This window comes from Sprattus sprattus, assembly GCF_963457725.1.
Source record: "Sprattus sprattus genome assembly, chromosome: 12".
Classification (NCBI taxonomy): Eukaryota; Metazoa; Chordata; class Actinopteri; order Clupeiformes; family Clupeidae; genus Sprattus; species Sprattus sprattus.
In genome coordinates this window covers 6,952,541-6,969,223 of record NC_137910.1, presented here as the reverse complement: position 1 = coordinate 6,969,223, position 16,683 = coordinate 6,952,541, and the positions used below count along the sequence as shown (strand labels likewise).

Below are 16,683 nucleotides of genomic sequence, written 5' to 3'. Positions count from 1 at the left end.
CACATTTACAGCTTTGGGGTCTATCTAAAGTCAAATATTTAAAGTCTCCGCAGGACATGACGTCCTGCCTGCATCAGTTACGCTGCATCCACAGCTGGATGGTAACCATAGCCTTGAGTCTTTCCCCCCGCTTAGCCACAGATGGATAGAGTACACCAACACACCACTTAACTTCAGTCCCCCTAAAATTACAACATACAGCGGGTGTCCCTATCCTTAAATGGTCTAAAATACCCTTTTTGTTGTTGTTGTTGTAGTAGTAGGGTGGATAATATGTCAACGGATTAACAAGAGCTTTTATTTGAGTCTCAAAGTCATATATTTTACAGTAAAATCATTATCACAAAATAATTGATAATAAATAAGAACATAATAAGTACATAATATACATAATACTGTACATCATAACACAAAACAACCTAGATTGATATGTCTCTGCACTTGTTATGGACTGGAAATAAACAAACAAATAAACAAAAAACAACAAAAACAACAAAAATCAACAACAACGACAACGACATCTTCAATGGCATCCACACGATCTGACCACCATGTTCCTGTACTTCTTCAAGATGACGTTTGAGTTGTCATCAAAGTACAGCACTGATATGGCATTGAGCTTAGTCGGTGCACAGCAAGGTTTTGGCACATTATCAGGAAACATCAGGTGGACCTTTGAATGGAAAGCAACATGGAGTTGAGCCCTATGATTACCTGTATAATAAAATTCTTCTAAAAAAAACCTCTAAAATGACACATCCATGAGATTATATCCACTCGTGGACATGACTGTAGCTCAGTCTGGAAAAGGTTGACATTATATCACAGGACCTGGCAATTTCCGCTGCCCAGTCTGTAAAGCTGAGCCCTGTTATTATCTTCTGTCATATTTATATTATCTTCTAAGATGACACACGCCTGGTGCTATGTTCACTTACCAGAGTTTGCACAATGGCGTGGTTGGTTGCATTCATGTGGGCGTTCAGTGGAAAAGAGCACTCCCCCTCACAGTAAAACGCTGCATAGCCCTCCGGTGCGATAATCCAGTTCTACCAAAGAAAAACAACCACAGGGAGGAACAGAAATGTTGAAAGTAACATCCGGAACATGTCATTTTTCATCTAAGAAATCAGCAAGGCTTCTGAAAAAGAAGCTTGAAAAGGCATTGTAAGCTTAGCCGGAGTATTAGTGTCTTACCTGCCACCCTAGGTCTCTGAAGCTGACGTAAAGCTCATGTTTCTTGCAGGCTTGTTTTTGTTCGCTGGTGTTTTGATCTTGCAGGGCAGAAAAACAAAACTGATTCAAACCTTAATTTCATTCACATCTTCATTTGGCAATTGCTTTTATCCTCCCTCTGAGCCTTCAGGCATCTCTGGAGGCCCATTCGACACAGTGTTAGGCTATGGTATGCGTGGATATACTGTATGCTAACCTCATTAACACCCCTGGCTCAACCTCTGTGACGCCGATGGCCTCGTACCTGACTGCACCACTTTCACTGTAGCTGTGAAACTCAAACCACATCCGACTTCACCACTGAGATAGTTCTCCAAAGTTGGCCATTTAGCTATTTTTATTAATATAGCAGATGCTTTTTTATCCACACCGACTCATAGTGCCTTTTTTCATTTTGTATTTTAATGTGCAACCTGGGAGCATCAAGCCCATGGCTTTATTGCTGGGAGCACTTTGCTCTGCCAGTTGAGGTACACAAAGCTCCACTCCTTGTCTGGTTACTAGCCAGGACCACTCAAAACAAGCCTGTGGCAAGTGGATCTTAAAGGCACCCAGTGCAACTTTATATAAACATTCAATGAAAAATAAACATTCAATTTCTAGTGTTTTTTACACGTAGTAAGTTTCAATAACTCCATACCATTACATATCGACATTCAAGGAGCAAAGATGAGACGTCGTTGTGTGCTGAGAACTAATAGAAAATCGTAAACAACAACAATCGCCGGTGGGGAGAGGCCATTTTTCCATTGACTGGAATCCTGCTTTATTTATTGTAGGTAACAAAAAATAAAGAAAATGGCGGCGATTGTTGTTGTTATTGATTTTCTATCAGTTCTCACCACACAACGACGTCTCAACTTTGCTCCTTGAATGTCGGTATGTAATGGTATGGAGTTATTGAAACTTACTACGTGTAAAAAAGACTAGAAATTGAATGTTTATTTTTAAGCCTCGAAAGTTGCACTGGGTGCCTTTAAGTAGGCATCCCGCTGCTTTGAGTGCCAGGGGGGAAGGCTGAAGACTACACTTTGTTGTTTGGTATAAAAGCCTGACAGGATATCTTAAAGACCAACGGGTGAAGGAAGTTGATGAAAAATAGAGGCACTGCAGAGGCCATCATTATTTTGATGTTCCAGGAGTCGTGGATGACAAACTACTGGCTGACGTCAGTAAGCTGCTCCCGACAGAGCTCAGAGCCCCAGCACTCAGTCCATCTGATGTGCTCAAACATTTTGGCCCCGGGTACTCAGATACATCATCCAGAGCTCCAAAAGGGCTTAAGGGGTTTTCACTGCATTGCGCTCGTTCACTTTGTGGAGAGCAAAACGTACAAAGCAAACACAGCGTGAGCGGAGGAGTTCCTCGCGGACCACCGCACGTCTGTGTCTGTGTCATGCAGATGTCTCGGTGGGATACTGTCAATAACTGTTAGCAGAAAGTAACAACAGCTCGAGGCAGAGTCACGCTGGTTTGCGCTCTGTGATTTGACCTACTCCTTTGGCCTGTATGAGACTGTTAACCCATAGACTCATTCACTGAAGGCCCACATTTTAACACTGTAATGCTACACACATTTTGCTGTTACGTATTTCGAGTGATTACTGTATGATATTCTATAAGACAAAGATTTCATGAAGGTAAGATATTCTACTTAAAGGTTTTATCCAGGACTGGACGCCCCTACACATATGCAGATAGTCTCCTGTGATGGAGAGTTTTACAGCCACTGCATTCCTCAGTAGACATAACATCCTGAATTACAAGGTGTAATGGGTAACTGTACTTAAATCAAAAATAGTGTCAGACATGATTCCAACTTCAATGCTTTTCATTACACAATTTCAATCACAGAGAGCTGTAGTTTGTAGTCCCACTCCTATAATTGCAATGTCTACAGGCGGTAACACAGCCAGGTGAAAATGCTTGCTAATGACCTACCTCCATTTTTGGGTGCCTGTGAGGATTTCTGTTGCGATCGTGCTTTATTTCGATTGTTATTCTTCTTCTTGCCTCCGGTGGCTCTTACAGAGCGAAGCAAGACCTCACTGGCTTTGAAAAATGCCACGAGAAATGGCTGTTTGGACTGTGGGCCGCTTCTTCCAATGATGCCAGCAGACTTCATGTTGATACTTCTTCCTTCATCAGAAAACAGAGAAATAGTTTTCAGGTGTATATATAGACTAAAAATCACACTAAGCACTAATTTGCCACTCTTTTAGGTATTTTTTTCTGAACAACTACTTTTGTTATTATCCGTAAATTAATTTTGATTTAATAAATGACCATCCAGGCTATGCACTTTGCAGTTTTGTTCTTTGGGTTGAAAAACCTTGATGAATTGTTACAAAAGCCTTCACAGCATGACATCGCCAACAGTATCGCTAAAAGACACCAGTTAACATGTTCACAAGCTTTTTTAGTGCCACCTGGGCTGTTGGAGGTGTTTGCAAGGATTTTGCATAGTTTTTAGGTAGGTAGCTTGCTAGTTTTAGACCCAAACTCCATAATGCCATTTGTAGTGAGGGTTTGGCATGGGCTAGGCTCTAGAGAGTTTAGCCCCTCTGTTGGGTATATTCAGTCTTGATATTCATTTAATTGAAAGCGTGAGTGCATTTGAAATGACCTCATATGCACATGTTTCCCAAAGAAAGCAAAGTGAACAGTGGAGACATTTTAAATATAATGATCTTTGCTACAAACTTCCCACAGTCAATAGAAAGAGGTGGGAGAGGAGAGGAGAGGAGAGGGGAGGAGGGCGTAGCACAGCATACCATAAAGCCACATGGACCCAGGTTCGAGTCTGGCCTGAGGTCACCTCTCGAGCCCTTCTCCCCATCTGCAGCCCACCCACCTACCATCTAATCTCCGCTGTTCTGTCAATATAGCCAGGAAAGGCCAACAAATATAGATTGATTGGCTGATTGAGCAGTCGGTTGGTGATTCATAGACATTTGGGATTAGCATGTGGTAAAGCCTCAGCTGCCTTTAACCTCAGTGAAACCAAATCATTTCCTTGTTAATAGAAAAGAAATCAACAAAGCTGCTGCACTCCTGCGGGAGCAGTTCTTAACAATATCAGACTGTAACGATCTACAAATATTGAGATTAGATTTTACGCCTCAATTCCTGTAAATCTCATTATGTTTCATTTGCAGAAAAATCACGAGGGGCTCATTAACCTTAAGAAAACTTGGTGTTATATTTCACTCAGAGGTGAGAGGGTTTTTTGAATGGCAAATGTAGGCTGACATGTGGACTAAACACATATTACCTTCGTCCTAAAGGGAAAATGGCATTTTTTTATAGAAGCGAAGGTGGTATCAAGTATGTATGTAAACAGAGGCCATTTCACATGAACTCCCCAGGACGTCCTTGAGTAAAACATGTGTCTGCTCTGGCTGAAACACTGTCAAGTACTACGCACATACGGTTATCATGACAGCGGATTCTAAAACTAGGTGCAAATCCAGTTTTCAATTGAGACATTTTGAGGGGCAGGACAAGATTTCACTTGTAATGCCGGGGTGGAGGAAACATAAATAATGAATGTAAATCAATTTAAGTAGGAAGAAACTACTACTGTCTAAATATTGAGATTGTCTAAACGTGGACTGTAAAGCAAAATACCACCAGTTAAATGGAGATTAAAACTACCAACATATCAACCATTCTTAAACAAATACACTTTAAATACCTTCCGATCTACACTGCCTGACCCACCCATTAAATCATCGTGAATAAGCATTTGACAGCAAGAATCCTAATTTTTTGATGTCTGTCTAGGGGTTTGTGATATCAGCGGGCCTTGTTTTAACCTTCAGTGTGCGGGAGCAACTGCCATACAGTGGCTTCAGCTGCTGAACCATAAAAATGGGATCTCCTTTAAGTACATGAAATCATTTTCTGCACCATTTCACTCTTCATCAGCTATGGGCTGTAAAAAAGACAGACATCTGCGCTGGTGAAAATTGTCTTGTCTATTTCACGTCAACTCAGACAGAGACCACTCTGAGTGATGGCTTTAGTGCTGCTTCCATGGAGGACGGGGAATAGGGACTTTAACAACATCGACGTTTCTCAACACAAAAAGTTTCTTTTGCCTTGCTGCACCTGAAAGGGGTCTAATTGTCTGGTTCTCTCTGTATTTACTGTAAACAAGAGGTCTGCTTAAATGGACTGTACAAATGGAGGGTACAAAGTAAAAGAGTCATATCACTTCAAGCTGTCAGCAGCCACTGACAGCAGTTATTCTCATACAAGCATTCACATGGTACAACTATGAGGGATTTGGTCTCTTGTTTTTCAGACAGCGGGAAGACGAAGTACATGACCCCAATATAAATGAATACTGTCTCAATCTGCTGGCAAATACTTGACATGATCAGCCCTCTTTTGGTAGGGTTAAACCTTGGTCAGTTGTTTCATACAACCTTCATACATCTTGCACGAATGATGAAACTAGACTTAAATACATTTTCCATAAAATCATCAAAGACATTGTTTTCAAAAGAGAAGCGAAACATGTTTCTATTCTTCCTCCCTAAGCGCAGATTATACTCGCTAACAGACTCCCTCTCTCTTACTATCGTCCTGTCTATGGATGCCCTATAATAACAGTGGCTATTTTTAAAATAGATTGCAACCACGTCTCCCTTGAAACGGCTCCAAATGAAAATCTTGACTTGTGTGAGGTACATGAATTAAAAGAAAACACACACGAGGGGCGTACTGTTTGGGTTGTCCTCATGACTCACCAGAAAATAGCTGCTCTTTAGTCATCATTACATGCTGTGGGTTTTTTTAAAAAACAAAGGCATGGGACTCATCAAGACCCAAGAGGGAACAAGCCAAATATACAATGAGAAAAACATTTCATGGATGAGACCAAAATCCCTTCCTTACATCTCATGCAATGACTGAACAGAAACAGGACACCTGCACGATCACAAGGCCTTCAGTACACAACAGTTCCCCCGTCTCTGTGGGGCGATCCAAGACCTAACGTGGATGGCCAAAATCACAGACAGCTGCGAATACCATTTATAACATGTATTTCGTGTACATCCTAACCTATGATAAAGTTTTATTTATAAATTACACACGATAAGACAATAAATAATAGTGAAATAAAACAATTGTAACAAAATACTGTACTAAAATGTATGTGAATGTGGTCTCTTTATCTCTCTCTGTCTCTCTCTCTCTCCCTGTCTCTCTCTCTCTCTCTCTCTCTCTCGAATGAACAGGATTCTGATGTTTTTGCTTAACCCTTACCGGACGATGGTACCATGAAAAATATCTAGTTTCATGTTTTTACCTTTTCCCTTACCTTTTCCATTCCTTCCATCCTTCCTTTTGTTACATCCTAGCCCCTCCCTTTAATAATAACATTAAGGAACCAAGGACAGCATGCAACGAGGATGGAGGAAACAAGGACAGAATGCAACGAGGAGGAAACAAGGACAGAATGCAACGAGGAGGATGGAGGAAACAAGGACAGAAAGCAACGAGGATGGAGGAAACAAGGACAGAATGCAACGAGGAGGAAACAAGGACAGAATGCAACGAGGAGGAAACAAGGACAGAATGCAACGAGGATGATGGAAGAAAACAAGGACAGAATGCAACGAGGAGGATGGAGGAAACAAGGACAGAATGCAACGAGGAGGAAACAAGGACAGAATGCAACGAGGAGGAAACAAGGACAGCATGCAACGAGGATGATGGAAGAAAACAAGGACAGAATGCAACGAGGAGGATGGAGGAAACAAGGACAGAATGCAACGAGGAGGAAACAAGGACAGAATGCAACGAGGAGGAAACAAGGACAGAAAGCAACGAGGAGGAAACAAGGACAGCATGCAACGAGGATGGAGGAAACAAGGACAGCATGCAACGAGGAGGAAACAAGGACAGAATGCAACGAGGAGGAAACAAGGACAGAATGCAACGAGGAGGAAACAAGGACAGAATGCAACGAGGAGGAAACAAGGACAGAATGCAACGAGGAGGATGGAGGAAACAAGGACAGACATACATGAGGAATGAGATGAGCTTAAGGACATGAGTCATATATGAAGCACAACAGTGTGGAAAGCCTACTTAGAGGGGTGCCGAATTTAAAACTGAACCATTTATTTTTGGAATTTTCCACAAATTTTGGGCCGTGGTCAACCGCGGAGAGATAAAACCACCGTACTTCCTTTCTAAGGAGAAGATTGATGTGGCTATTACCAAACCTTTCATGGACCAGTCATTAGCCAAGGTTGGGGTTGGTAACAAATGGGGTACAGGTTTTACAATATGGTAAAGTAAGGCATTTTAAGGTATAATGTATATATATATAAGTTAAAGCATGAGGTTTTGCTCATAGTTTGTAAAGTCATTCCATGAAGGCCGCCATGGTCATAAAGAGTGATACATTAAAGGTGCTACCCTCAGACTGCCCATCAACAGGCATAGTTTTGCAATCAAAATAAAGATCATAGATTCAACAAGATCACAGATTAAAATACCATCTTACTTACCATCCATGGTCTCTACACAGAGCTGGAGTCCCATATTCTGCTGAGGATTTAACATCCAGTGGTTACTCGTGGCTGTGATGTCAAAGACCAGCCAACCACCATCCGAGGCCTTAATTTTCTTAAAATCAAGCAAGAATGTTTCTGAATCTCTAGTAACAGAAAAAAAGAAACACATCGGTTTTCGGTGAACCAAAAGCTAAACAGACATGTCAAATGTGGACAGTGGAAAGTATCAAGAAATAACTACATATTGATCAGTCACAAATCACAACATTACACTGTTTTACCAATATACGTATATTATGTAATACCAACTAACAGCAGTATTTGGTATCTGATCTGGCATGTTTATAACATGGCTGAGGGTTCAAGCTAGGTATTGCTATACTTTTCAGCATTAACAATAAAATACAATGACTGCTGGTGTGAAACTGGCAATGTGAAAATAAATGTATCCTGTAAAGGATTTGTAAATGAGGCACTAATAAATTCATCAAGGCGATTTTGCTACAACCTTGACATCAACTCAGGTATACCAGAATGTGTAAAAAAGATCACTAGCCTGCACAAAGTAAACTCCAAAACTATTTATTCAAAATGTCCCGAATGTCTTGTCTTATTCTCTGAAAAGGCCAAAAAGAAACCTCCACTCTATATATCACACACCTTTCGAGCCCTGGCCGTCCCCTGCTGCGATATGAGACACTTTAACACCTCCCTTTATGAGAGAGAGCTCCTGTGGGGAGGCCTTGAGAACTGGGTGCTGAGGTGTGAAGCGCTAAATAACATTTATCAAAAGATGACGAAAGAGAGAGAAAAAAAAACATCATCGTGTTTCAGGGGCGAGGGGGAGTGAACGTGTGAAGGCTGGAGACCTTGGTCGTCTCTTTAAAAAAAAACAGACCCAGCGACTGACCCAACCCCCCCCCCCCCCCCCCCTCACCATCCATCCCTCCCAGGGGCCTCTCGGAGGCAGGAGTTCATTGAGAGCGACCTCTCACGGGCCCCTGGAGGACCATATCTCCACTGAAATCTCCCATGCACATATTTGCCCCTGTGAGTGCAGGCCCAGGTTTAAGTGTGCCCCTGTGTGTTCTGCTATGTCACCCCGCTACGTCTACCCCCGACCCCCACCACACCCAGTCCAGAGCAATGTTAAGAGGAGCAGGTGGGCAGTGGGCAATAGAGCGGCCCTTAGAAGGCCTGGGACCCCGGCCTGAAGGGGGGCCTCGATTGGGGCCAGATGGCCGGCTCCGAGATGCAAGCGCTTTGACAGCGATGCGGTGATACAGGGGTGGTGATGGCTGACGGACTTCCACAGGGTTGGCAGGACGCTTCGTAAGTGGGCCACCGGCAACCAAGACTGCTAATGGAAACGGTTTATCTGTGGGTGGCCGCTATCAGAACTCGGGGAACTGGTGAGAGTGAGGCAGAGCAGAGAGAGAGAAAGACCTTAAGTAGGGGGAGAGAGGAAGACAGGAAGAAAGAAAAGAGAGAGAGAGAGAGAGAGAGAGAGAGAGAGAATGGGTAATGGATTTGGCTCTTGAGGCTAATGTGCTTTGAGAGCCAAAGGATATGCAGCTGTGGTGAGAATCCTGATGTTTTAGTCGTGTAAAGTTTTTAAACAGCTTCATCAAAGACACGGCACCGTCTGGGTCAGCACTATGGTGCTGCACTATACTGACCTTTTCGGACACTGTGCTATCATGATGGGATATCTTTTAGTTCGCTGTGTTCCTTTAATCTTTTTGTTTGGTCTACAGTAACTACTACAGTGGGCATCGGCCTAGCCCTCCCATAGTGTTGAGGCCTTGTTAGAATCCAGACAAGATCTCCCACTAAATTGTATTTTGAAAACATGCCCAGTAGTAACTACAATAATGTCATTTTTCTTCAGCTCTCCTCAGTCCTCTTTGATGGGAGATTCCAATCAGTGTCAGAATAACCCATCACCTCCCCTCCCCCCACCCCTGTATACACCCAAGCCCCCCCAAATCCTCAACGACAAAACTTCCCATCTGTGTTTTAATAACAAAGTCTGCGCTGCCGACTGTTTTATGGCTGCTCTCTTTGTCAGTAAAGCCGACGAAAGGGATCCGTTTACATCAACAGGAGATTATTTGGGGTCTGCGGGAGCTGCCTCGGAACAACGTGTCCGGGCCCCCCTCGCGTTCCCAATCACAGAGGTGAGTTATGCTTATTTATGTCCTCTTTGTCATTTATACGCTTCAACCTTCTGAGGTGTCTTTCACAATGTCAAATAATGCCTTGTATAAACGAGTGCTGGGTCATATGTCTCTCTCTGGCGGAGGTACATTTCCTTTGTTTGCGCAGTACGTGTGGGCCGATAGCGTTACAGCCACCTGCCTGACTGAATGCTGGAAGCCTTCCAGAAGGCATGACAGAGACAGCACTAGGTAGGTCAGAATATTTCACTAAAGGTTGATGTCTGTGTTTACAGAATGGTGTGATGAAACCTTATCAGAACAATACAGCCATATATTGTGATGACTGTGTTCCAAGACAAGGCTCACTGTGTGCAAGGACATTGAAATGCATCTTTTGTTGAAGTCATCTTTTGCTTCCATCTACTCTATTTCACTGTTTATATCTGTCCTCTGTGCTAAGCTTACAAGAAAAACGAAATTGTTAGGGGGTTGGGGGAAAAAACATGTGAAGGCCATTGTCACCATTTAAATGGTGACAAATTACACCCTTAAAACTTCCTGAAATGAGCCATCTAATCGCCACGAGGGGGGAAGAGTCCGGACAGATTCCAGACACACGCTAGTGTAAACAGGATGTCCTTTTATTTTCTGCATGATTGCCTGCCTAAAGTGTTTTACAGAACAGCCCACGGTTTTAAAGGGCTATTTCAAAGGTTCCAACCGGGAGAGAGAAAGACGGGGGAAAAAAAAAACACAGATGTCACCGTCGGGAGGACAGGATGCCCCTCAGGTAGGTCAGTTCCACGGCTCAACTCAGAACTGAACACCCAATAGGGGAACCAGGGCGGCATAAGGTATGCTCAAGCGCTTAGAACGTCTAAGGTTCCACGGGACGGTAAGAGCCGTCTCACATAAAGAGGCGAGTCTGAATGCCAATAAACAGTAACTTAAGGGGTTATCCGAGACTGGTCTGCTGTGTAGTGGAATTCTTTTATCTCATTCGGGAGGGAACAAGTCAACTGTTAACCATAAACTGCTGAGCGTTCATGGACATTTCATCACCATGGGCATCAAAAAACCTGACTTTTAACCGCACAGAAACGAGGGCCAGAACTGTTATGGATTATAAAAACCCAACACGCCGAGCCAACACCAAAAGAATAAAAGTATCACCATCATTTGTTACAGTTTCATGTCTTTCAAATAATGGTATGTCAGATATAAAGAAGTATACTGTGTGTAGGAGTATTAAAACAAATACTGTTGTAATTTCATGTAATGTAATGTTTGTAGCAATGACATCTTGCTTTCTTTATGAGTAGGAGATAAAGCATTTGCTTGCGCTTACTTGTTTTGGTATTCCTTGATGACCTGGTGTATAGAGACCTTGAGGGTGATGTTCTCATAACGAGCGTGGCCGTGGTCTTTGTAGATGCGGAATTCAGCGGCAGTCAATGCTTCCCCGTCAGGAATCTGAGTGAGGTCAAAGCGGAACTCCTTAAAGTGTCTCCGCTGGTGTGAGAATTCCTTGTCCCTCTCCACTGGGGGTGAACAACACACAATGAAGGGTGTGAAATGGTAGAACTACAGCTACTTACAGTACAGCTCCCTTTTCAATAGCCTGTCAGAGTTTTCTAACCTTGGAGGTAACATCAGGGAATCTTCTACTACACACACACTACCGCACAGACAGTTATCAGTCGAAAGCTTAAGCCTTCAAAAAGCCATTTATCAAATGGCTTTAACATTCCACGGCTAATCTAAACATTTTGACTACCAACAAAAGCAGTCCTCAGTCCATGAAATCTCCCTGCTGAACACAGGTAGCCACCTCTAGACAGGCCCTCCACTGTGAGCATTTCATAGTCTTTTCCAACCCATGATGAATGAGCTGTCAGTTAGGAAAAACAGGCCAATTTCGATTTATGACACTAGCCTTCGTTCCTCACGTTGAGAAAAAAAGGATCAGACAGACCTCTCAGAAATGATTTGCTCAACAATGTTGACTCCCTGTCCAGGGACATTTGGAAGTAAACCTTTGTTGTTTCTTTGAACTAATAATCTAAAGCCCGTCTGAACCAATAAGAATGAGATCCCTGTCCCATGGGTGGCATTCATCTATAAAGCTGTTGTCAAATTTAGACAGAAAAATTCATACTCATGGGAGAGATTCATGATTAGATTCTGCCATAGACAGTATTTATCAGTGGTTCGTATTCGGTATCAAGAGACACACTGACATAAGAGTGGTAAGTGATAATTCCATAAGACACACTCGACTCTAAGCTCTTAAAACATACACACATCTCCTACAAGAGGAGAAAAACACACACACACACAATGAGGGTGAAGAGTGATGAAAAGCCCTACTAGGTGAGGGAGGGCATTTGTGTTCCGGCACTGCTAAGAGATAAAAAAGGAGAAACCGGGGTCCATTTCAGTCAAAGTTTATCTCCAGTGAAAGTCTGTGGTTACTTAACACAAGCAGGTCAGGGGTTGAAGCATTGCTCTACCGGACAGGCACACTCTGCCTCCATCCACTGCCTCTAATTAGAAGCAGAGGTGGTGGCGTACATGGGGTGGCAGGCGAGAGATAACGGCAGATTAATTGGGGATTGCATCACACATCAGAAAAAGGGGTCAGAACCCTGGACCGCTCACCGGCGGGGCCCGGGCCTGGCTCGGGGACAAAAGAACTTCGGATGAAGTGGCTCGGTCGAAAATATTTGATGGCATCTTAAGTAAATGTTTATGCAAGCTTACATTAGAGCATTGTATTTCAATAACACTGTCCGAGCATGTTGCAGAGCATATTCAGATCACTTCCTTAATGTAAACAAGGACAAACACATGTCACAAAGTATAATTTTACATGTTTGAATTAGTGTACAGAGCTCAGATTGTGATGGAGAAAAAAAGGGACGATAGTTTGAATTTACTTTTTTTCACAAGACTTTGTTTAAATAATATCATAAAAATGTTTGATTAAGAGAAGGGTGTAATGTACGGGCCAGTTGCCTGTGATTGTCTTGAAATTAAAAGTGCTATGCTTTCAAAGAAAACAGTGTACATGGCCTGCTGCTCTTAAGTAAAAACAGATGGCAAATTGTCAAGGTGAAGGCTTTTACATCCTGCGTTACCTTAACGATTGATATTTCAATACTTTAAAACCGTCCATTAAGTTTAAATTTCGGTAAAATCTTTCTTTGATCATCCAATATTTAAAGTGTCCTCGTTCAGTGCCCTCCTCACACAAAAATCCACAAAAAGGGTCAACAACCATTGCAACAGAGCTACACTTGGGGGGGGGGGGGGGGGGTCCTTGCTAGTTTAACAAGCCTAATGTATATGGACAAGCACCACAACCCCTCTTAATGGACGGAGAACAAACAGCAATATCCAGCTATAAATGACCCATTTACAGGTATACAAAGCTACTTCTTTTACGGCTTACCGCCATGTGGGCCCATGTGGGAGAAAAAAACAGGCTTCACTCAACCTCTTTCCTTTCTTTAACAACAGGAAGTAATTAAGCCAAATTATCCCCAGGTCAGACAGTCATTCGATAAGTTTGTATGAACTGTCGGGTGAAAGGTCACGGCTACTGAACCTGTAGAGTGTTAATCACGCTTATCACCATGCTGGTCATTTAAAACTTGCACAGCATTTCATCAATGTTAAAATAATGCTGGTATCACTCACGCTGTAGTTTTTTTTACTCAGCAAACATAGCTGGCCTCTCGCTAAAAAGACGGAGAACAGTAAAGTCATAAAGTAGCAGGCAACTAGTGATTACGCTGCGAAAGTAAATTGGAGGGTTGTATTTTAAAACTGAGTTTGCTGCTTCAAAAATATGTTTTCCTCGTATGATAATGCTATAATTATATATTTTAGACTGTTTTTCTCACTATTTTTTTTTTACAGGAAAGACTATACTGAGAACTTAACAACTTGACATCTTTATGGCGCTGTCAAAAAGTGTCCTAGTACTTCAGAAAAGCAAAGACAAACTGCAAGAATCATTCACAAAATAAGATAGATAGAGGACTGCAGGTAACGTTATCAGTTGTACCATGCCCTTTTTAATATCCATATTGTTGATATTAATAAGAAATATACTATGAAGGAAGACTACAAATTGTTACTATTCTGTCAATGGATCATACTATTACATACTATTCTGTCTGTGGATCATAACATCCTGGACTTCACCGCACACATCTTATTTTACAGTATGTTTCACAGACAGTTGATACAAGTATTAGGGCACATAAGTGCTGCTATTTGTTTGTATTGCTTGTATCACAAACAAAACATACACCAAAAAGTTTGAGTAACCTCAGAAAAATAATGCTAGTGGGAAAAAAGCTAATGACTGTAGTAGCCTGTGGTGAATTAGACTTTATAGGGATATTTTGAGGCACAAAAGGGTAATTGCAATGGTAGGTATAGTTATCTGTTCCTTACTACAGACAATGCTCTTGGTCTGACACAACAATCATACTTCATATTACTCTGATTGAAAAGTTGATCTACAGTTTTGCACAAATGATAAGACCAAAAGTAAATAAATGTATGTGATACAATGTATGTGATAATTTAACTAACTCATTTTTACTGTTTACTACAGTAACTTCTGAGGGTATACAGGCATAAGCTATTAGATATATATATTTTTAAACACCAAACAGAAACATGGTTAAATGAGTTCCTAAGACTTTTCACATGGCTGTGTTTCAAAATCAAGGTAACAAGTTTCTTACATTTCCTCTCTGCACAAGTTTAGTGCGCAAGTGCCAAACATCAGATGTTTGTAGCTTGATCTCAACAATGTTCCTTCAATAGAATTATACTTGAAAAATACATTTGAACTAATAATTGCTAATTAACTACACAGCCCAGAATAAGGACTGTTCCGCAATTGATTAAATGTATGGCCTCGATGTAACCTGTGTATTGAGATAACAACACCAGAAGACCACTATCGCTGATTGCGCTTATATTTACATAACTTATAAATGACTTATTCCTTGTCAGATCCATTTTTACAAAACACACATGGACAGTTTTAGATTTTGCGCGTAAAGACGCACGAGTAAATGAAACGGGGACCTACGAACTTGAAGCATTTTTGTCACCACATACTCACCTAAGTTCACGAAACTCATGACCATGTCGGCGTCGTTCAGAAAGCTGGTGTCGTGAGAAGTTGCTAGACGAGGACTTGGGCTCGTGAGGGGGGCCGCGCGGTATGACTGTGCCACGCGAGTATATCCATGTGGAGAGCTGTAGTACCCTTTGCGCGAGTTTCCATGAGCTTTCCCACTGAGACTTTTGCTTGTGCCCTCAAGTATTCCGTCTTCCTCCTCAGTCGCCATGGCATTATACAAGTCAAGCATGAACAGAGGAGCAGATGATGCCTGTTTTCCTGGGGAAAAGGGCCTTGGACAATGTGGCAAACCCAAAATCGACAGAATTTCTCTTTGAATCTCTCTTCTTTCGTGGTTACGCAACCTTCTGTAAATAAAACTGGAATGCACATGGTTGTCCCCCAAACCACAGTAAACGCACTGAAGAAAACCAAGGCAACTCCACAGTAGTCCAAATGTGGCCTGGTCAAATTGTGTCAACGCTTTCATCTTTATTCGTGCTAAAAATAAATCTATAATCTCTTCCCGACTTCCATGACAGTACAAGAACCATAAGTTACAACTTTTATAATCCCCCTTCAAATAATATCGAAGGTCAGGTCCTCACATCCCAAATGAGTAAGGTTTCTCCCAAAATATGCCGTTTTTCGCCTGATTCCAGTGACGCCTCAGATCACCTGCAGAATGTCGGAGTCTAGTACAGAGCTGCTGTCCCCTGACTCCAGGATCCCATCTTTTCCTGCAATAAGTTTGTCTAAGTTACAGCACATCACCAAGTGGTTCGTCTCTAAAGTGCCTTAAAGCCTTTAAAAATCTTCTCCTTGGGCTATGGCCTACACTTTAATTTGTAGGTGCGATAATAAAGACTATTCAAACGGGGCATCGAAACAGGTAGCTTGAGCCTGATGAGGAGTAAGAGAACCCAGCATACACAGCTGAAGTTTTTGAGCCAGCGAACTTCATCTCTGGGAAATGTGTCGACACCAGTAGTCCATCCCACACAGGGGTTTTTGGTATCTACCTCTAGCGGCCGCAATAAAACTTCGGTGACATGAGGATGAATACGCATCTCTACTGTGAAAGGGGAGATACTTGAAATGTGAAACCGCTGCTAATTAGTCAAAGAAAACTACTGCAGCGCTCGTTTGAAAGCTTGGCTTAAACACGTCCTCTACGTGAAATATCCGTGAGTATCTTGAGCTTGACTGTTTTTTTATCGACAGCAAAGGGAATTCATCATGTTCAGCCTGAATTAATAAAATGTGTGGTTTCAAATAATGTCGTTTTTTTCTTCTTCTGGAAATGTTAATAACAAGCTCCAACACAAACATTTTCATCGTTTAGCGCTCTAGGTAGCCTACTTAAATGAAACTTGATGACACAATGGGAAAACGAAATTTACCTTTACAATTCAAGCTTGAGCAAAATGTTTTTTTTTTTTTTTTAAATACAGAGGCAGCCAGGTGAATGTTGTGTCCCACCCCGCCAGAAACGTTCCAGACACCTGCCCTTCCCCGGGCTTCATGTTCATGGTCATTGAACATTGTTAAAACTTCAGTCGTCTCATTTGAAGGCTGTGTATCCATGTGCGTGTTGGAT

General features: G+C 42.1%; 1 protein-coding gene across 3 annotated transcripts; it reads right to left on the bottom strand.

The window, feature by feature from the left end:
• Positions 1-523: 523 nt before the first annotated feature.
• bmp5 (bone morphogenetic protein 5) lies at positions 524-15,981 on the bottom strand (the record flags this gene model as incomplete). 3 transcript variants are annotated; one of them, XM_080849312.1, is made up of 7 exons in its annotated part: positions 15,084-15,981; positions 11,283-11,475; positions 7,763-7,915; positions 3,178-3,371; positions 1,198-1,274; positions 939-1,049; positions 524-673 (listed from the first exon to the last, which is right to left on the bottom strand). In XM_080849312.1, exons 1-7 carry the CDS (start codon positions 15,571-15,573, stop codon positions 524-526), a joined length of 1,368 nt encoding a protein of 455 aa, XP_080705438.1. In that variant the 5' UTR covers positions 15,574-15,981. The 3 variants fall into 3 exon arrangements, with proteins under 3 accessions (XP_080705438.1, XP_080705437.1, XP_080705439.1); XM_080849311.1 differs by having other exon boundaries at positions 3,178-3,375; positions 7,767-7,915; XM_080849313.1 differs by lacking the exon at positions 939-1,049.
• Between the last annotated feature and the right edge of the window lie 702 nt (positions 15,982-16,683).